Source organism: Corvus brachyrhynchos, unplaced genomic scaffold (assembly GCF_000691975.1).
Source record: "Corvus brachyrhynchos isolate BGI_N302 unplaced genomic scaffold, ASM69197v1 scaffold3, whole genome shotgun sequence".
Lineage (NCBI taxonomy): Eukaryota > Metazoa > Chordata > Aves > Passeriformes > Corvidae > Corvus > Corvus brachyrhynchos.
The window spans coordinates 10,260,017-10,282,181 of NW_008237619.1; the positions used below are offsets into that span (position 1 = coordinate 10,260,017).

The following is a 22,165-nucleotide window of genomic DNA, read 5'->3' on the forward strand; positions in this document are numbered from 1 at the left end:
ATGCAGGCAAAAATTAAGGTGTTTTTATAGCATAATCTTAACAGGGTCTAGAGTGGAGGAGACCAATTTATTACAAACTCTGGGATATATATTGCCCTAAGCAAAAATGAGCTCTGTAAATACAATCTGTCTCTTGTAAGTTAATCAAACGTTATTCTAACTGACATGCTATCATTTTCCACATCACATGTCAAGCATATTGGCCTGTCTACACACAACACAGCACTGTGTGTGGCAAAGCCATCAGGGAAGTAAGGACTTTGTGTTTTGAGCAAGTGTCTTTCACCAAGTAAGGACAAACTCCTCATGAGTGCAAGGAAGAGCAGCAAGTGGATTTCATTCATGGATGTCACCATCATACATGCAAACCATGAAATAAAAGGAAACAGAGACTTGGGGAGAAAAAAAAGTAGGCCTTTCACATCTAATCCATTTTAATTATCTCCTCTTAGAATTGAATATAAGTAGCATATGGTAATCTCACTATATAATGAGTGAGTTATATATTACCACCGGCATGTCATGGTCCCTGAAGAGTGACTCTTCAGGATTTAAAACAGTGCCAAACAGACTGTAAAAAGAAGGAAGCAGGATGTCTGTGGAGAGAAAAAAAGAAGGGAAATTGCAGAATAACCACAGGAAAATAATTTTCTCAGTCAGTGAAACACAGGATCATTTTGATTCTTACAGAGCTATGGTACCATCTCTATCCCTAAAACCTTTGGGGATGATGAATTCCACACCTGAAATATACCACAAGTGATTCAGAAAGCAAATTAAAAAATGGGTTTGGATGGGGCAGTCAGGGTGTTGGTTGTTGTCTACATTACCAGTGCAGCAGCATATCATGAAAACATTGCTTGATACCATGAAATGTGAGACCATGCCTTATCTTCCAGAACTCTGAGCATGAGGAGGATTTAATAGTCTGAACAAACCAGTCATATGTGCTCAGCTAAGTATTTTTCCCAGTTCATCCTTGTAGTCACTGGTTTGTCTGAACATGATCAGAGTTCAATTATATGAGTTTCCATAATAAGTTTTACAACAGTCCTGGGCACACAAGGCAGTGTGGAAGATTACATAAGTATTTTATATCTCTAGTTTCCCTCATAAAGCATTTTACTTAACTGGGCAGTCAAATTATTCAAGTTTCTTGTGTCTTAGAATGGAAGTTCATCTGTTAGGTTGCCCTTTGCATGGTGCTGGCTGGCCTAAGCAATTCTGTGTCCTGAGGTTCCCTGTTCTGCTCTTTGTACATGCTTCAGCTATGACATTTGACCAGAAAAGGGAGCAACAAATGTAAACCTCTTATAAAGTGTTGGATTCTTCTGACAATCTCTATCACTCCTCTCCTGAGAAATTTAAAGCAATTTGACCAAAATGAGTCTGGCACAGGTCAGCTGGCACAGGTACCAGCTGTCTGCTAATCACTGGCTTTGTCCCTGTTTTTATTGCATGCTGGTAAGGAAATGGAGGCACCAAAAGGTGAAGTAGCATGTCTGAGACCTTCCTGTCTAGAAATGAGCATGAGGGGCTAGACGGGAGCACAGACAGGAGAGGCTGTGCCATTGAAACTGGGTATGGATGCCAGGACCTTTTAACTCTAGTCCTGTCTTTGTCAGTGCCTCCTGTGTGACCTTGAGGAAATCACCTGAGCTCTTTTTTACTGTATGTGCATAGGGAATACCTCCAACCCCCTTTGTAAAGCATTTTGAAACCTCTGGTTGCAAAAAAATGTGTGTCAAAACACATTGATTAACAGACTTATTTCTTGTTAGCCAGAGCGCCTCTCCAAAGGCCCCCACGAGACTTACATTAGTTTATTGCAAAGAGTTCTACCGAACTGGTTTAATTTTATGATTTTTCTTTTTTTTCTGTCTGTTCCTCTCTGTCTCTCTCTCTCTCTCTCATTGGTAATGGGCAGGTGAGAAACCACACCAATGCAGCATCTGTTGGCGCTCCTTCTCTTTAAAGGATTACCTAATCAAACACATGGTGACACACACTGGCGTGAGGGCCTACCAGTGCAGTATCTGCAACAAGCGCTTCACCCAGAAGAGCTCCCTTAATGTGCACATGCGTCTCCACCGCGGGGAGAAGTCCTATGAGTGCTACATCTGCAAGAAGAAGTTCTCCCACAAGACCCTGCTGGAGAGGCATGTGGCTCTGCACAGTGCCACCAATGGCACGCCTGGAGCCACCGGCACTGGCGCGAGGGCTGTCCCTGCTGGCGTGGTGGCCTGCACGGAGGGGACCACGTACGTCTGCTCTGTCTGTCCAGCTAAGTTTGACCAAATCGAGCATTTCAACGACCACATGAGGATGCATGTGTCAGACGGATAAGTAGAATCTCTCTCTCTCTCTTTGTTACGAACAACAAAAATAGAAACAACAAAAAAAGCTATGGCACTAGAATTTAAGAAATTATTTTTGTTTCATTTTTACCTTTATTTTCCTCCTTTTTTTGGGTTCATTTTGTTTTGTTGTTTTTTGTACTACATGAAGAACTGTTTTTTGCCTGCTGGTACATTACATTTCCGGAGGCTGGGTGAATAATAATTTTCCCAACCTCCCTTGGATGGTGGCCTTAAGGCCAGGTAGTGCTTCATGAGCTCCACTGGTTGGATCTCTAGCTACTGGCCTCTAAATACAACCCTTCTTTACTACAAAAAGCAAACGACAAAAAAAAAAACCACAAAAAAATTTTAAAAAAAACAGACAGAAAAATAATAAAAAAAAAAATCTTTTTTCTCACTTGTGAAGAGCACTACAAAAAAAGAAACAAAACAAAATATATTACAAATCTACAAGGCCTACTGTCGTTATAAGTACACCGCTTGCAGTGTTTCAATGGACATGATTCACATTGCTGACCGCTTTTGGACTTCACAGTATCCAGTTAGAACTGTGGAATATTTTGCTTCTGGTTGAGCAGCAACCAGAGGAAACAAGGCCCTGCTGGTTTCCACCACGTGTCTGCTTTCTCACACACACACGCATCCACAAACACACAAAAGGGCTGAGGGGAATGCGAGGCAGTGTGGCTTGGATAGTGTGGAGTCCCTGGAGGGTGAGGAAAAAGAATCAGAGGTTCCTCACCTGGATTCTGCTCTATCCCACGCTGGCTGGTGCACCCTCCCCGCTGCTTTTCTCGTACCACCACCACCACCTTATAGCAGAAACCAAGAAGATTCAGACAACGAGCAACGGTGGCTTTTTTGTAATTTATTCAGTGTCTTCGCTGAGCACAGGGCCTCAGCACAATCAAGAGGGACTTTCACAGAAGGCAAAGAGAAACACAGAGGAAAATCAAAGATATCAGAGGTTGCAACCTATGGATCTAGGTACAAGAGAAGGGTTAGTTCCCACAATCTTTGCAAAAAAAAAAAGTTGCATCAGGATTTATTCTTGTGGAAGAAAGAGGAATAGAGGGTGGGAGGGGAGGGGAATAATAATTAAAAAAAAAAGAGTTGTTGGGACTTTTTTAATTCATGATTTTATAGAGGGGAAAAAGTGACGTTTACCAGATAGAATGCTGATTTTTTTAATATATTTACAACAGTATTTGTGTAAAAAAACAAAAAAAGTGAGATTGTTAAAAGTAATTTTTCTTTGTTTTCTTTTTTGTTTTGCATACACTGCCACTAATATCTTCTCTTTTATTATATATATGAATATATATAAAAATATATATTTTATTTTAAATTGAGACTGTTAAGGTTAGCTAACCTGCTTCCAGATAGAGGGGGGGAGGGGAGATGATCTTGATTTTTATTTTAAAAAAGAGGAAGGATGTTTTCTTAATTTTCTTTTCTAGTATTATTCTCTCTCTTTTCTAACGGAATCAAGAATTACCTGGGTCGATGAGGGGCTCTGTGAAGTCATCTGTGAGATTATCTACTAGTGTTTGTGCATCCTGCAGTATCATTTGAACTGCTACTTTGTTTTTTGAATTACATGGTTCTCTTTTTGGCTCTTACCAAGCTTCTGTTGTTTCTTTTTTGGTTCCATCTCAGAACTTATTTCTGCTGAAGGACAGTTCCTTTTGAGAAAGAGATTTTTCTAGCAATGTTCCCCTGGTTTTGGGGATGATACAAACTGTAGTCTTTCTTCTTTGAAAAAGTAATGAAAGTTTTGGAAGTGTGTAATAACTAGGATTTCCCTTCTTTTTGGTCACTGGACAAGAATTAATCTGCTGTATTGTTCTCTCATCCCTGCCTTGCTCGCTAGAGAGCTTCCATATTTGTGTGGGAACCTGATCCTGCCCCTGAGAATTTGTGCTGATGCCAAAACAACTTAAAACGTTACCATTGCAAATAATCTTCCCTTCATTTGCAAAAATGTCTGACTGAAGGGCCACATCCCGCATTCTCTGCATAGACAAAGCTATGCAAGGAATGTAGGATCAGTGTGAAAGATTGATTCCTGATCTGCGTATATATGTTGGTGTTTTGTATTTTGTTTTATTGTGTTTGGACTGGTGTTCTCCCTAGTTGTCTTCTGTGTATCTGTGTAAGAATTTTTCCCCCAAAGCCAACTCCCAAAGTACATAGGTCCTTAGTTCAGTTGGATCAGTGTCTGACACTAGCTTTGTCTTGCTTGAAATCCATATGAGGACTTACACCAACTGCACTCTGGACTTCATATTTTAGGCAGAGAAGAAGCACCTAACAAAAATATGCAAAAAGAAAAAAAAGAAAACTTGCTAGTTTAGCTTTTACTTGTGTCTATATTAAATTAAGCTTCTTAAGTTTACAAAACCTTTTGCTTGTGAACACTGAGCATTTCATATGAGACATTCTTTTATGCTGGACAACTTTCTGAGTATTGACTTGGTAGATCTCCATATACAATTTTGCGTGTTCTTTACACCTGCGGCTTCTCTATCAGATGTCTGTGATTCAACACAGGTAACTTCATCCATATGTTCTATGCCTGTTCCATTACAATTTATTTGGGGAAAAAAACCTGACAGGTGGTTTAGTCTCAGAATCTTTCTGTACCCTGCAAGGTATTGTTTAGCAGATCCTAAATGCTGAAGCCCAGATTCTTGGTTGCAATATGCAGCATAGAGAGACTTTGAGGTGGGTGCCAGAGCAAACGAGTCTCTTATATGGTAACATCTTTCTTTGTTACCAGCTTGTTTGGGTAGTTCAGGGGGCTGGAGAAGGAGCACAAGTTAGTTAACAAATATTGTTCTAATAACCACACTGGTAAAAGCAATGCTGGCATGTAAATCAAGACGTGAAAAGACAAAGCGCAAGACACAGAGAGGGAGAACTGGTATCTGCCATTTAGACACACTGAATCTATACAGTAAATAAAGGTTCTGGAGATGAGGGTGTGGAAGAAAATGAGGAAGGTGAACCTAGACTAAAGGATTGAAGGTTCTTCTCTGGGGAAAGGAGGTTTTTTTCTGAGATCTTTAGTATCAAAGAATATTCTCCCATATGAGGAATTAGTGAAGAATTTTACCCAGCTTACAAACATGTAGCTGTTCATTTGTCATCTGAGGTCTGGGGAAAAGCTGTTTAATTTGCCATTGTAAGCCTGGTGAACTGTAGTCAAGATGTAGCATATTCTGGAATATACTTCTGACACCAGAAGAGATATGCCAGTAAACAGGAAATAAGAATCAGGGTTTACATCCACCAAAATCCAAATACTATCCAAATTTTAATCCTTCAATTTTCATCCTTCCCTAAATCAAAGCATTATCTTTGAAATGCAAATTTTTATAAGGTCTAATAAATTTGAAGTGAATCAAAGATAAGTTGTGAATGAATGAATGAATGAATGAATGGTGGCAATTAAAAAAACCTAAACATGGTTCTTAAAGTAAAGCTAAGGCATACTAGATTGAATTCTGAAACACTTGACAAAGAAATTAGGCCAAGGTCTTCACAAATGACTGCCTGTAATATAAACTGACGTTGTTGGACTTCCAGAATTGATCTTGTAAAACATGGAGCAACTTGCAGCATCATTGCAAATGTAGCTGAAAGTGCTTGTCAGGTCACTATGAATTTAGAAGCTCAAACATATCTCCTTTATCTTTTAAAATGTTAGATTCTTTTTAGCAATGCTTCCTTCCATCTTTGAAATACTTATTTGCTACTTGGAAATAACTATAATATCTGAATGTTACTGGTGCATTCAAACTTCATGTATTGATACAATATGCCTTTGCAGAAAGAATAGCAGTCACAGTGATCTGGAAACTGCTACTGACAGTGTTTGAGCAAATCTATCTCAGTATGCTTGAAAGGCTTCCTTCAAAACAGCTGATGAAATGATACAGATGAGAAAATGCAGACTGTAGCACACATTCTTTTGTTGAAGCATGCAATATCCTTCATTCCTTGAGCTTGATTCTCACTTTCCCTAAAGCTCTCTTTATATTGCTTTGGTAATGGAAATGGGTATTAAATAGAACATGAATTCAAGCTTACAAGTCAGGGCCTCTCTGCAAGGCAAAAGCGCAATAAAGGAAGCCTTAGAGTGAATGAGAAGTAAGTGCCTTCTCTTACTGCTGCTGAGGCTGGTGAAGTGAATTGGAAATGTAGGACTGGCCAGAGCAGATCTCCCCTGTGGTCCATCTTGCCCAGTACTGTGTTTGTGCTATGTGGCTGGTGAAGTGAATTGGAAATGTAGGACTGGCCAGAGCAGACCTCCCCTGTGGTCCATCTTGCCCAGTAGTGTGTTTGTGCTATGTGGCCAGTTAGAGATGATTTGAATGAAAATGAAAGATCTGTGTTGGATTATTACAAAGCAATAAGCCTAAGGAATAAGATTTATTATGTAATCCTCATTAGCTATTTCTACATATAAAATACATATAAATAAAAAATAAAATATGTATTTGCCTCTAACCTAAAGACATAATAATTTATGGGTTTACCTTTTTATCCCATATAAAAATCATGTATTGTGGCAGATAATTCTCCTTGTCCTTCAAAGATCTAGTTTATTAATTCTTAGGTGACCTCCATGCTGTCCTGTGGAAGTGAATTCCTCAGGTTAATTACCACATTGTTGAAATGATTCCTTTTCAAGTTTATTTTGTTGTTGTTTGTGGAAACACCCTTATTCTTGTATTGTAAGAAATGACAAATCAGAGAACCAGAATTTGACTTCCCTTGCCCGTTTCTCTGAGGTCTGCCTCTCTCTGGGAAGCTGAATCCACAAGGAATGCAGGACCACAAGCTCAGTGTCTGCTGATTAGCAAGGAGAGGACAGCTGCTGAGTGTCCATTTGTGTGTGGGGGGCATGTGCATTAGCAAGGTTCTCCTACAGTGATCTCTTGTAGAGGACTGGCAGGCACAACTCGTAAATGATGGGAATGTAGCAGCACAGTAACCAGTCTGTAAATTGTAGTATAACATTTCAGTCTGGTTCCTCCTCTCAGAAAACCCATATTAATAGTGTCTCTTAAGGGAAATAGGTGTAGATGTTTTGCAGGAGCTGCTCTGGGGACACTTTCTCAACATCCATCGGTCTTCTGCTAGGCCCACTTTTGGCCCATGCTGTACCTTCAAAAACAGCTCAAGTTCACAGTAAGGTAATAGGGGAGAAAAGATTTTAATTGGCTTTCTAAGTGAATGAGATTTCCCTTTGCTCTAAGATCAAAGAGGCCAAGTGGAACCCGTTTTTCTTCTTTCATTTTTCCTGCAAAGGAGAGTAGAGTAATCACCCACGTACCATCAGCACCCCCACTTCTTATCAACCCCACTGACTGAATTCAGTCAACCTTGAGCTACTTGGTTAACACTGGATCACTCACATGGTGAAGGAACAAGTCTCTTACCATTAGTATTATCCCAACATCTCCTGTCTCCCTTAGTAATGAAAACAAATCCCATAGGGAGAAGGTACAAAACACACTCTTTGCAGGGGTGTTGAGTCCAGTCCAAAATCAGAACCACTCAAACCATTTCAAACATAATCAGACCTTCAGTATGCCTAGATCTGTGACCCTCCTGACAGTCCTATGGTAAGGAAATCCTCCCGCTCTCACTGCTGAAAATGACTTGCCACTCAAAAGGAAAAAATAGCATCAACCTGGAAGAGAGAAGGGTCCAGGCAGACCGTCCAGAACCTGACAAGAAGGCTGGAGAGGGACTTTTCACAAGGACATGTAGTGATAGGACTGAGGGGAATGGCCTTAAGCTGATGGAGTATAGGTTTAGATTAGATATTAGGAAAAAATTCTTTACTATAAGGGTGGTGAGACACTGGAACAGGTTGCCCAGAGAAGGTGTGGACTGTAGGTGTTGAAGACCAGGCTGGATGGGGCTCTGAGTGACGTGGTCTAGTGGAAGGTCCCCTGCGCATGGCAGGGGGGTTAGAACTAGATGAACTTTAAAAACCCTTACAACCCAAACCATTCTATAATTCTGTGATAATATCAAATTAGCATCTGGTGGTTGTTCTGCCAAGAATCAACTAGGCCTTGGTAATCAACCCTTTCAATTCAGCATCCAGCTCCTCTGATCCATTAGAATAAACATGATAGAAATGAGTCAGCAGGTAACCTAACTGAAGCAGTATCTGATCAGCCTCAAGCAAAATAGCTGCCTTTCATGTTCCCTAATTTGTTTTTGTGCTGGCTGTGAAAATTCGTGAAGGAGGTATAATGTGATAAGAACTTGGCCTTGAGAGGTTTCGAGCCTCCTCTGCTCCCGGGAGGTTTGTCTTCATCTGGCCCCTAAGCAATCACAGTTCTGTTGAAGAAAGGCTTATGAGGGAAACTACAGATTAAGTCTGGAGTCTTGAGTTTGTAAATGCAATAAACACCTTTCCCAGCCCTTGACAGTCCTGCTGACAGAAACCAAATGCAGGTAGAAAGGCCTTGTGGAGGGGCAGGTGCTGAAAGTGCCAAGTGTCTGCAGCATGGCCAGCAAGACAGGCAAGTGCATGGAGGTGGCCTAGTGCTGAATACACGTCCACCAGGAGCTGGTTCTGGCCACACCAAGTCAGTGTTCTTGCTGCTGCTTACCTTATTTGTCATGCAAGAAGTAATAAGCTCTCAGCTAGTTTCCTTTAAAGCTACTCAGTGATCCAGTTCATTTCAGCCGGAGCAAAGGAGCCAGCTAAGCTGGGAAATACAGAGAGAGTTTTAGGTATGTGCATATTCTTCAAACTGACAAAAAAAAATGTTGGTTATGCCTTCTCTAGCATGAAACAGAGGAACTTGGTCCACAGGGGAGACAACCTTTTTGAAAAATAAGAATACTTAACTCTCTATTGTCATAAGGCAGCACAAGGGGGAATCTTTGCTTTGTTTTTCTAAGAAAATATTTAAACGAGAAACAAGATGTGTTAGGTATTAGTGTATATCCGGCTAATTATTCCCAGTGCTGATAACTAATCAATTAGATTAGTGCCTCTAAGAATAGAGAAAATGTTATGCATTCATTGTTGTTATTTCTGCTCCCCCTCTGTTATAGATCAGGAGTAACTAAGGTGGAAAGAGCAGAGTGATACAAATGTGAAATTTTGGTGAACAAAAAGATTATTTCCCTATGTAGGTCTGCCAGTATCTGGATAAATATCCTCTCTGAGTTAATGTTTACAATTACTAGGATACTGTTAGATAATTTTGATTTTAAAATTATGTTTCTAGTGAAAAAAATGCAAAGTTAAAATAGATATTTTTACATTATGTATTTAGCAATGTTGCTGATCTTTTTGCATTTTAGCCTCTGCAGTAGTGTTTGACTCACGGGCATTAAGAGAGAGTCCAAGTGTAGGAGAAGCAGAGTTGGCTGATGTACTGTGAATAAGATTAAAAAGTAAATTGAACCCATAATGTGCTTTAATTCACTATTCTTTCTGCAATTGGTAACTCAACTAAAGTGTTTCTAGGTTTATTTTTCAATAAAAGGAGTCAAATATATTCTACTCGTCATTCTAGCAAAGTCCTATCAGGAGAAAAATAAGTCATGGTTTTTAAATGCCAATTTCCCCAAGAATTGTTCATTAATACCTTTTGAAATAAAAGAGGCCAACTCAAGATAAGCAGAACTCTGCTGCTATAACACAATTCTTCATGTTACACATGATCCTAGTTTCCACCAGCAGACCTACGTGAACTTCACTAACTTTCCCGTAGTCAGTAAACTGAGATTTTTGTGCACAGCCACATGTGCCCAAAGAAACTCTTCATGTTTCCCCTAGGAAAGGGAGTGTAGCACTGAGGTGAGCAAACCAATCACAGAACCACAGAATTGTTACTGTTAGAACAGACCGCTTAAGATCATCGAGTCCAATTGTTAACGCAGCTCTGCCAAGCCCACCACTCAACCATGTTCCCAAGTGTCACATCCACGTGTGCTTTGAACACTTCCAGGAGCAGTGATTCCACCACTCTCCTGGGCAGCTTGTTCCAATGCCTGACCTCCCTTTTAGTGAAGAAATTTTTCCTGATATCTAATCTAACCCTCCCCTGGTACAACTTCTGGCCATTTCCTCTCATCCTGTCAGTTGTAACCTGGGAGAAGAGACTGATTCCCACCTGGCTACAATCTCCTTTCAGGTAATTTTAGAGAGCAAGGAGGTTCCCCTTCAACCTCCTTTTCTCCAGATCCCTCTGTGAAGCCTTCTAAACACTTTGATAACTGTATTTTAATGCCCCAATTTACACATTTGTCCTCAACTAATTTTCAAAAACAGAGAACATTAAGATACTTCCTTGGGAAGCAAATACACTGCAGCCTTGAATACACTACAGCCTCATAGACAATTGCTGCCTTAAAACTGAAATGCATCTGAGCAGTATGGAGTGTACTTATGTTTGGTATCTGTAGCAAAGTTTCATCTAAAACGTTCCCTTCTTACAAAATATGTTGTGTTTTCCTCCTTGAAAGGGAAGGGAAGAAGTGAAGGAACAGTAGTGAGGCATAGCAGTCTCTTCATATTGGATGGTGCTTTTCCACTGTTTCTTACCTTCAGTTTCAGCTCCAAGTTTGTTCCTCTTCCAAAGTGATCTACTTTTGATTGGGTTGGTTGGCATCAGGTCCCCATAAAACACGGGAGGGCAAATGCTCTTCCTAAACTAAATGAATTATATGAGGGTAAGGCAGTGTGATTTGACTCCAGCCTCTCCAGTGCCAGTGAAATTCATGAGAGAGAAATCCAGTGAAAAGCTACTTTAAAGTGACAAATCCTGTTCTGAATTTCTGTCAGTGCAACCTCTATTGGCACTCCTGGGATTGCATGCATGTCACTGCAGATAAATATAGCCCCTTTGAATAGTTTAGCTGTGATTCCTTCTAAGAGAAGCATATTCTAAAAATATCCTTTTGCTGCAACAATACCATTACACAAACAAAAGAGCTGCCAATATCCCATCGCGTGTGACAACTTCTATCCAGTTCAGCCCACAGAGGTATTCTTGTTTTCACTCCTCATGCAAACTTTATTAGCACTTGAGCCCTCTTTGAGCTGTGACATTTCCTTCACAGCCGTGCAGCCACACCTCAAGCATCCCTCATAAATGCTCTCTGTCACATTGGGCTTAGGTATTACAGTAGCCCATATGCTTTCATGAGTTCCCAACTGGAGCCTTTCCTGCTGGAAAATCTGGTACCAGTGTAGCAAAGCATTGCTTGCTTTAGGTATTTTCCAGACAGGACTGCAGACTTCTACAGTGTTCACGCTTCCTACTGTTGACTTGGTGATTTTTTGCTAAGTTCACGGTGGTACTTGAGGAATGTGCAGAGCTCAGTTAGATACTTATTGCTGTGCTCAACTGTCTGGTTCTGCAGTGTCCTGTTCCTACAAAACAGGCAGATAACTTTCTGAGATCTGTATGTTAAATAGGCATCTTTTCTATTTCACTTTGCTTCTTCTCTTTTTGCCACCTGGATATTGTCATATTCTTCATTAAACCTTATAAAGCTCCTTAGAAGTTCAACCCTCATGTTGAATATATACTTGATTAGAGGATCACCGCATTCAAGAAGCAGGATTGCATTCACCCAACTGCCCAACTTTCTTTTAATTGTTCTCATTAAGTCCTTTACTTTCATTTGTCACATAGGCTGTTGGTACCTATGGGATCTTTGAGTAAAATCAAATTATAAGGCCTGTGTGTATGTGTGTGTGCATTGCAGCTGTATGTCTGAGTGTGCATGTGGATGTGTGCATGTGCAGGGAGAGAGTCAGTTATCTCTTCCTGGCTTTACAGACAGGCTGCTAGTTGAGTGTGTGGACATGCATGATTTAGATGCAGGGAAGGGTTTAGATGAAACAAGGATTGCAACATTAACTGTGGAGCATTGGTACATAACTCTAATGAAAAGTAAGTACACTACTCATACACTATATTTGCACACATATATTCATAATGAGCCAAATGCTCTTAGTTGGATGTTTGCCCAAATTCGATGTTTGCCCTCACTGAAAATGTGGCACCCAAATTTGGTCCAGTGTATTTTTGTGAGTACCCATTCTGAAGGGAGGGCTGAAGTGTGCCTCTTAGAGCCTTATGTGGTCTTTCAGCCACAAAATAAGTAAAATAGTCCATTGCAGCAGGCTTCACTAGCAGACATAGGCATCCATGGGGGATGACAGCTCTGGAACAATACTTTTGAGTTCAGTCAAAACTTTTGAGTTGAGTTCAATTTCAACATGTTTACCTAACAAAGGAATAAAATCCAAGCAAAATAACCTGCCTGTTTGCTCCCTTAAAAAGAACAGTCAAAAATTATCAAGTCTTTAAATAGTTAGCAGTATAATATATATCGATAGGCTCTAAAATATTCCAGGTCTGGAGTCTCTAGTTTCCAAAGCATCATGTCAAACAGCTCTTTCCCCACCTCATGTACTCTGAAACATGTTGATTATGAATATCTTTACGTGTAATCTGAGTAATCCGTTCCAAATGTGCAGTCACTAATAAATAACAAGTAACTTTCTCTCCCTTGGTCTTTGCCAAAATCTTTTCAGGACCATGGTTAGTGTGTCTAGAAGACCAGTAGATATTCCGGAGGAGAAGAAATTGGTCGGTAAGATTACTCAGTACGTAATCTATGAGAGCTGCAGGATTTCTAGAACTCATTTTAGGCTCAGAACTCAATAGCCTACAGCTGCCTATTTTGGTATCATGTTGGCCCTGAAAGCAGCATTTTATTCTTTTAACTCTTTTGCCTGACTAGGGGATTTTCCTTGTTCCAGAAAGGGTAAATAAAGATTTAGGGGGATATCTTTTTTCTTTCATTTTCAGTCATAAAATGTGAGTAAATAGTCTTCTTCTTCTTCTTCTTCTTCTTCTTAGATTGGTGGCATATCCCTTCCCCTTTTGAATAAGAAAATAATGCAACAGTTTTGGCTGGTTGATTTTGGGGTGAGGTTTTTATTTTGGTTTGGGGTTTTCCTTTGGTTAAATGTACATTGTCTCTCTATAGTCAAAATGTCTGTGACTGTAACAGTATGTATTTCTTTTACTGGAGAAAATAGACTTTTTGGTTTTTGTTAACAGTACCTAGTGACTTCGTGGAAAATGACAAGTTGCTATTTAGGTCTGCTTAGTTAAGTACAGTACACTACAATACAGTATTTCTGAAAGCTAGAACATACAGTAAACAATATATATAGCAATTCTATATCAATATATATACATAGTATAATCATTTAACTTTTGCATCTGCCTACGATCATAGAAAAATAATTTTTCACATGTATCATTCACAACCCAATCAACTGCTGCAGCTATTTGAAGCATTTACCAATAATTATTACAGCTCTATTGTGCTTTTTCATATTATTGGCTTCTTTATGGTCTTTACAAGCATTTTTCAGGCTTTTTTTTAAATCTCTATGTAGTAAGATGTAGAAAAGTAATTTTTTAAAGAAAAGGTAAAACAGTATTAGGCTCTACAAAAAATTAGAGATTGTTCCCTGCTACCCTTTCATATCAGAAGAACAATTAATCAAGACAAATACGGTTACCTATTAGCTCTCTTCTAAGATTTCCTATTATTTCATTTGTAAAAGTGTGTCAGACTTTCCTCTTCCATTCCTCGCCTTGGAGAAAGATGCCAAAAGTGGTCTTTCACTCCTTCCAAGTCCTGTTTCTTTAAAGTTTTAAGATTTCCTAAAATTATCCTCTGCACTAGGGTGGGGTAGAAGAAACATTGTTCTCTGTGTAGTTATGCAGAATGTGGCCAGGAATTCAATAATAAATACCTCCATCCACCACTATTAATATATTCCAATTGGATCCTTACTTATCCACTTGATCACTCCCTTTTCAAATGAAAACAACTTCTGAAAGTTTTAGTTTCAGTTAATAAGTTTTTCAAGGTGAATTCTCCCTTTACCACCTTCATAGCACATTCCTGTTGGTTCTGAATTTTGGGTCAATCCCACTGGACTTTAGTTGTCACCACAGAATTGCTGAAAAAATGTCACTAGGGATATGTGAACATCTAGATCCAAATAGCCCAGGAACAGCTGGTTGACACCCAAGCCTCATGACTTTGCATGTCATTTCTGTATTCTCACCTTGCAAGTGATGGCCCAGGCAGAAAGTCTTGATTCAAAATTAGTAAGAGTGCAAACTTATGAGAGCATGGAAATTTATGTTTGCTTTCCTAATTCAGGTACATCAAATTCATCTGACCTTCATTCCTTTGGTCAATAACATATCACTCCTAAATGAAAATGTGCAAAATGAAGTGGATGGGTGTTGTGAAGGAGGTATTCATTTTGTCTCATTTCTCCTAACTGTGAAGACTGGAAGAAATGAGAGATGGCCACATCAGTTACAAACTGTGTTTTCACTGAGAATGAGCAAATCTGTGTCACTGCAAATCAATAAAGTTATTTTGGAATGAGAAGAAAGGGTTACCTATGCCACAGCTTGGGATACTAAAATGAGAACTTCAAGAATGGGAATCAAGTGCTGGCATTCCTTACAGTCTCCTGTCATCTGCCATTTGCACGTACGTGGAGGCCACTACCACATTCTTTTTCTTTCTACTTGCAGTTTAAAAGTTATGGTCTTCCAGCAGTGATTTCTAAGTCTGGCTTTTCTTTAGTCTGTGTATACCCATTTGTAAGGGAAGGAGGAGACTATCCTCTCAATATTAATTACGCAGGTTCTATTCATGAAGGATGAGCTTTGTTCCATGAAGCCAAACAGGTGCCATTTCCCAAATTAATTCCAGTTAGCTGCTGCAACAGAGTGCTGATTCAGTGGTCCACATTTTCTGACCATGCTCTTTGCCTTTTCCTTTGTCTGAATGCTGAATCATACATATTTTTGTAGAGAGTGTTCTCACTTGACTGAGAATACCAGATCATTTAAATGGCCGCATACCCATTCCACACTTGCCCTGCTAATCCTTTTTAAGGTTCAGTAATTCATTTAGCATAAATACTAGTTTAATGTGTTTCTTGATTTAATTTCTTTGTTGCCTTTTATTTTTCCTAATGCTTTTTTAAACACCTCAATTCATTTTGCATGTTATACAGTTTACAGTTTATATTTTTAGGCTAAGAAGTGGTTTTACAAACAGGATGGTACCAAACAGGTAGATTATCCACACTAGAGATTGTACTTTTAGAATGCAGTGTGTACAGATACAATTGCCTAAGGGAAAGTGAAACTAACAAAATAATCAGCTGGTGAACACTATTTTAACATATCTTCTACATAAAAGACAGTCAGTCATTTGTGATTCCAGAAATCTTGCTTTTTTTGAACACGTATCCTTTCTTTTTCATTCTCTGAAGAAATACTGATCTTGAGAATTGTGTTGTTCTAAGAAACTCATTTCATATGTGCATATTTTCTGCTTTTCTAAGGAGAGAGAAAACAGGAGGTGATATCAACTTTACAGTTCTATAGATTCTTGCATTGGTGACTTTCCTTGAATGATATAAACATCAAGGGAACACTATGCAAATATTAGCTTTATTCTAGTATATGGTTTTCATTATTAGTTTCATTTTCCATCTCCTCGTTGACCAAGTAGACTTCCAGGGCTAATGCAAGCAATGGTCTCACGTTTCTGTGGTCGGCAGCATTTATATTCAGCTCCTTTTTGCACTTCTTTTCTGTTTCGTACAGCTTTTGAGGAACACAACAGTTTAAGTAGGTAACACTGTCGCCACGAGAGGGAGAACCTTGTACTAAGAGAATGTTGCTCTGTGCTACTGTGCCGGGACAGAAAGGGATTTTAAAGCTCTTTGCTGCAAGGTTAAGTAAGAGGAGAGTCCCCCACTTTGGGGGCGTTTGCACCAAAGACAGGGGGCCTCCCAGGAGAGGGAGATGCTTGAACTCCATACAAGGGACTTGCTCTTCACCTGTGCCACTTAGAAGAAAAGAATGAATCTCCAGTATCTGCTGCTGCTCTTTTTTTTTTTTTTTTAATGTATGAATAACTTGTAAAAATTTTATACTTCCTATTTATTGGTGAAAGAAATGTCACCACATTTATTGGTGTCAGAACTACTTTTTCACAAGTATCTTCAACAAGCTTCATTGTCTTTCAGGATGTCCTGTTTCCTTTGTCCTAATGCCAGGATGTAGCTTGGACTGCTGCAAAACTCATAGAGGTCCTTTAAATCTGGACTTTATTCCCAGTTTTGTATGTTCTGAACAATCAGTTCCCTAGATCCTTACTCTAAAGTTCAGGTTCAAAGAAATTCTTACAATGAATTGAAGTGGAAAATTGGTGATTTCCCATTCACTCCACCCGTAATGAGCTTTTGTTTGTCAAACATAATATAAAAAGGCTGCTCAGTTCAGGCAGGACGAACTGCATGACTTTTCTTGTCAGCATCAGTGAGGTCTCTGCTTAACCCTGAAAACTGATTGGACCAATACTCTGTGGGCCAAATTCTGCAGGCAGGACTCATGTTCCCTTTGTTGACTTGAGTCCATTTTCTCTGACAGAGAAAGCATATGTAGTCCTACAGAAAGCCATAGTCCTAAAAAATCGTTTCATATACATAATTTAAGATGTCACAGGACTGTTCCCCAAAATTTAGCGTGTTTCTGCCCAAAGTTTCTACTCCTCATAAAACTGACTCAAGATTTGATTTCACTCCACCAGGCAGGTTTTGCCTGTGTTAAGGGCTGTGAGATTACTTATTCTCTCCTTCTTGCTGGAAGACTTAATTCAAAAAAGTCCTACAGAGCATGACAGTTGCTTCCCTTTGAACAAGGCTTGGAACTTGCTTTGTTCAGGGAGTCCTAAATAGCCTTGAGTCTTTCTTTGGGTTTGACTGGTGATAGCATGTTTTTCTTAAGTAATTAAATAGTGAGCCACAACAGCTAGTGTAGATATATGATTCACAGCAATCCCTTTTCCCTAATTTACACCCTTGATGTGTCACTTTTCTATGGCCAGAACAATGTAAAAGCATTTGGGTATTGGATATTTGGAGTTGATTCCACATTTCTGACTGCTTTACCCAGAATTGCTCTTGCCATACCTTTTCTGTTATGGTGGTCACATATTCATGTGGGTAAAATAAAGTTGTTTCTTTATCATATCTGATTACATAACTGCAAATTCAGACTATACATCAAATTTTTGGTAGACTTTTTAAAAAGTGCTACTGCACTGGATATGCAGGAGAATGGATAGTGTGAACAGCATTTCAGCAGAAACATAGGACCCCCTTGAAGTACAGCAGCTGAATAGCAAAAAAATTCATTGCTGCTGATTGTAGTGGCTAAATTGAAGTTTGTAGACTTTACGGAACAGCTGGTAAGTGTTACTCATTTTGTGTCTCATGTATGCTCGGGCATGGGATGTGCACCACTGGAGCTCTGCACCCAGAGGGAGTGGATTTAGATGCTGTCCCTTTGCCATGCCTAGTGATTCCATTGTGCACTCTTTATTTTTCACTATAGGCTCATTGGTAGAGATAAACAGCAAAGATCCTTGCAGCCTGGCATTTTTCTGGTTTAGAGGTAGATATTCAGGATCCCTGCACCCCTATTTAGATTCTTTCTCTTAGGTTCTTTCCTTATTTCTGTGCATATGGATGAAACAGTGCACCTGCCTGGAGGGAAGGGCGCAGTGTCTTTGCAAGAGAAATTAAAAAGAGAAACTTGCTTCTTGGTTGTAATTTGGTTTATCTGATGGTATTTGCTTTTGTTTACATTCTGGGCTGGGCTGCCATCTTCAACAAGGGACTGGGAGTGACAGAAGAGGCAGAAGGCAAGAGGAAGCATGTGCCTGAGCCCAAATGAAGCAGCATGCAGTATTCCTCTATATACTGAGCAATTACAGTGAGATTAGTATAGCAGCAGCAGCATTGCCCTAATGTGTTCCACTTTCCATACATTTCCCTTTCTTGCTCCTCCTTCCCTGACACGGCCTCTTACACTGCTTTGGTGGTTCCCCACACTCCTTTCCAGTAATTACAAGGGTTTGATGGAAGCTCTTGTGGCTGTCTAAACTGAAGTTATAACCTCCAAACCGGTGAATACCCCAAAGTCTTTGTTGTGTTTTCCCAGGTGATATCTTAACGAGTGGCAAGCCCTGGCAGATGTTTTATTTTGTTAAAAGAGATAGATAGGCTAGGGCAGGTATGATCTGATTGGAATTCAGTAACCTGCTTGCCTTTGTAATTAGTGAGCTTTATTTTGTTTTCCTTTAAAATTTTCATTTTGAGGTACCTAAGAGCTTATATGCCTGTCGCTAAAATTCCTGCTTTCCCCACCATAGCCCTAGATGGGCTGTGAAAAAAATACTTTATATATATCCTCAAGTATTTGCAGGATGGAGGAGGGAGTTGTTCATGCACGTGTGCCTATGTGAGCAGGATAAAACTGAAGTTAGTGTTGATCTGTCCAATTGTTTTAGGGTGGCCACAGAGAGCTGCCACTTTGAAAAGTTGATTGCACTACAGAACCTTAGCTTGGGCACTGTTAAAATAGCAACTGTATATTTGGAACAGGGAAGCTTTTTATTTTTTTTTATCCATGCTTACACATGCCCTTTGCAAGGTGTGCCCTTGCAAAGTTTGCATCAGACGACTTCATGTAAAACCACTACTGACCTTTTTTGCTGTATCCATTTAGTTCTCTCTTCTTTCTGCAGCCCCCAAACAATGGCATGTCTCCTTTCCAATTTCTATCATTTGACTTTGTTTTTGATAAATGTCCTATCTGTTAATGAGATCTCCACATCGACTGGGAGGAGAGAAAATGAGGCACATGAAAGTGTGTCTGGGAGACTGCAAATCCCCCTTTGTTAAGGGGCATTCATATACTTTTACTGAGAGCTGACTTCTTGGGGCTGGGTGGGGTGGGGAGGGAGTTTGTGCTTATTTGGTCTGGATAAGGCTTTTTATTTTTTGCACTAAGTATGACTGCACTGCACTGCATTGCACTACTGAAATATATTTACATGTGGTGGGATTGGAAGGGGCCAATTAAGCAGGAAGGGAGAAGAAAAAGGGATAGGCACAGAAAACAGGATGTACCATAAACCTGACCAGGTTGAATGACAAGTGGGGTTACCTTTATTTTAAGAAACTAGTCAGACACTGAGACAGCTGTATTGGATACCTTCTGTTAAAATAAATAAACAAAGCACTATAATAGAAACTGAAGAGGCATCACAAGTTTCTGGGTGCTACAGATCTTTTCTCCCCTTTTTGTAGAGAGTGTTCTTTGGGGCTGTGAGAAAGTTAAGAGAACTGCTCATTGTGTAAACCAGCGGAAGGCTTCACCATAAAGACACCAATTCCTAGTTCCGATGTCAAAACTTGCATTGTTAGAATCTCTTCCAGAGGTTTGACTATGATTAGCATCCCTTCAGTAAAAGCAAGATCTCTCAGCTCAAGAAGTGAAGTCACAAAGCAGACTTACCAAAGGGGAAGGTCACTGAAATAAAGCACGTCTTTCTGAGGCTGTTATGGGAACAGTGCAATAAACAGTCATCCTGAACACTCAAGTACAGGTGTTCCAGTCAAGCTTTTGGGGTAGAGGAAGCAGGAGGGACATTTGGGCAAGAAAGGGTCATGCAGAATTCAGTACATACAGAAATATTCCTGCTTAGGCAAAGATGCTGTCTAGCATTTTAAGTTCTTCTCTCTGATTTCTCTCCTTAAACAGATATTCTAGCATTGTGAAGGCTTTCAGCTGGAACCAAATGGAATGCTAAGCTGAAAAATATTTTTACAGTCAAGATGCATGTTGGTTTATGCCTTGGTCATTAATTTTGTAACAAGCATACTATGAGAAGAACTAAAACAGTAGCAGTGTGCAGCAAGATCCATCTCTGCTATAGCTCTTTGTGATCTATAAACTCTCAAAAGTTTAAGTTGAATCTCTTCAGTAAGACTGTAATGGCAACTTTAGACAGATGGTAAAACAGGATCCTGAAAAATGCTCTGTAGAGAAACTGGGAGAAGAATGTAAAACATGAGTGCATCTGCTTTGGTCCTGTAGTGGAGGGATCGCCTGTCTAATGTACCACAGGGGTTTCATGGACAAAAAAGGGGATACTCATCCAATTGCTAAGAAAAGGCTAGAGTAATTGGGGGACTAGAAATCTATTTATGCCCTGAATTTCAGCTTAGATTTGAAACTAAGATATTTTGGCTTCATTAGTACCAAGATGTGGGTAGTATGGACCTTTCCCAGAGAGCACAATGCAAAGCAGATTGCTGCTGATCAGTCTCTTGGGCTGCCTCATTTGACAAAAGTGTCAAGAACTAGAGAAGGAGTGGTATACAAGAGGCAGGTGTTGGGTGGGAAGGAACAAGTCTGTCTGGAACCAGGAGAGACTTTGGAGTTAAGGATGTGTTTTTCTGGTGAGCTTTGAGATTTCCACTCTGATTTCAGCCATCCTGGCTTGAAAGGACTGGAAGAGAAGAACTGGACATATGCCCTGATGTACTGTTAGATTAACTACTGAATGACTCTTCCCTTGAAAGTAAGTGGTACAATGGAACATGCAGTCTGTTTCTTTGCCATCTGCAGGAGCCCTCTAAGATGAAAACCACTGGAAGGTCAACTTCCAGTAATGAGTCAGTGGATGCCCAACAAAAGCACAGTTCATTTGAGAGCCAGCATAATACAGAGGCAGGAGAGCACCTTTATTTTGTAAAGTGGCATTTGCTTCCATAAGAGTAGTGACAGCTACAGAGTTGTGATGTGGGAGGAAATGAAGTCTGTCTGCTGAAGTTAATTCGTATAATGAGCCTATACTCCTGTTTTTTGCTTTGGTGAGTTTTTCTGTTTCCTTGTTTAAAGCAGCTGCATATATTGCTACTGTCAGAGTGGATTTGCGTTGTCAAAGAGGAGTAGTGGACTGCTCCAGAAAAAAAAGTGAAGCTGAGGGTTTACTGAGCCTGCTGTGTCCAGAGTGCCTTTCCTGCTGTGGTAAAATAAAGAACTTCTGTAGGTTGAGCTGTTCCGGCTGACTGATTGCTGCATATTCCTCCCTTGTGGTGTGACCTGATGGCAACCATATTTGGACAAGGAGAGGAACACTGCATGTTTGCAATGCTGTGATAAGATGCCATTTGCACTAGTTTTTTAAAAGTACTGCAACCTGAAGAAGTGGGCTTTGAGCCATGCTCCAAATCTGGGTTTGAATTCAGCCTGTTTAAACCTGATTCCAGCTGACTCAGTTTCAACAGAACTGTCTAGTTCATGTAAACAGGAACCAAACCATTTTTTAAAAGCCAAATTCCAGCTTATGTTCCCACCCGGTTACAGTGCTCAACCACACCAGTTCCTGGGCATAAGTGTGATTGTATAGTTCCAATGGCTTTTAAATAAGTTGTTCCTTTTTACATGGTCAGTTTGAAACTAGTTTAACTGGAACTACATTTAAATATAGCACAAACTCTTATCTTTTTTTCAGCATGGTACTATAGCCCCATGTAGACAGTGCTTGACTGAGAAACCAAGGATAACTTGAGGTTTATTTTAAGAAGCCAAAACATATGTTGCTGACTAGACATGCCACATAACTTAATGCCCTATTTTTTCTCCAGATGGAGAAACACTAACTTCCATAATTCTCCTCCATTTGTCATCCTGCTTCATTGTTGCACCTTTTCTCTTGAATGAAAATCCCTTTGGCCAGTGGGCTAGATCCAAAACAGAACTTCCCCATACTGATTGATCATCTTGTTTCTGTACGTTCCTTTCCTCAACATTGACAAGCACTACTGAGGA

The 22,165-nt window shown here is 39.8% G+C and overlaps 1 protein-coding gene across 1 annotated transcript in view; it reads left to right on the forward strand.

The window, feature by feature from the left end:
• ZBTB20 (zinc finger and BTB domain containing 20) overlaps nucleotides 1–6,296 on the forward strand; it is a 449,829-nt gene extending 443,533 nt beyond the window's left edge. Inside the window, exon 4 of the mRNA XM_017731918.1 lies at nucleotides 1,928–6,296. Within this exon, the coding sequence (XP_017587407.1) occupies nucleotides 1,928–2,346 (419 nt within the window). The 3' untranslated portion in view covers nucleotides 2,347–6,296. The remainder of the gene's footprint in view (nucleotides 1–1,927) is intronic.
• Nucleotides 6,297–22,165: the final 15,869 nt, after the last annotated feature.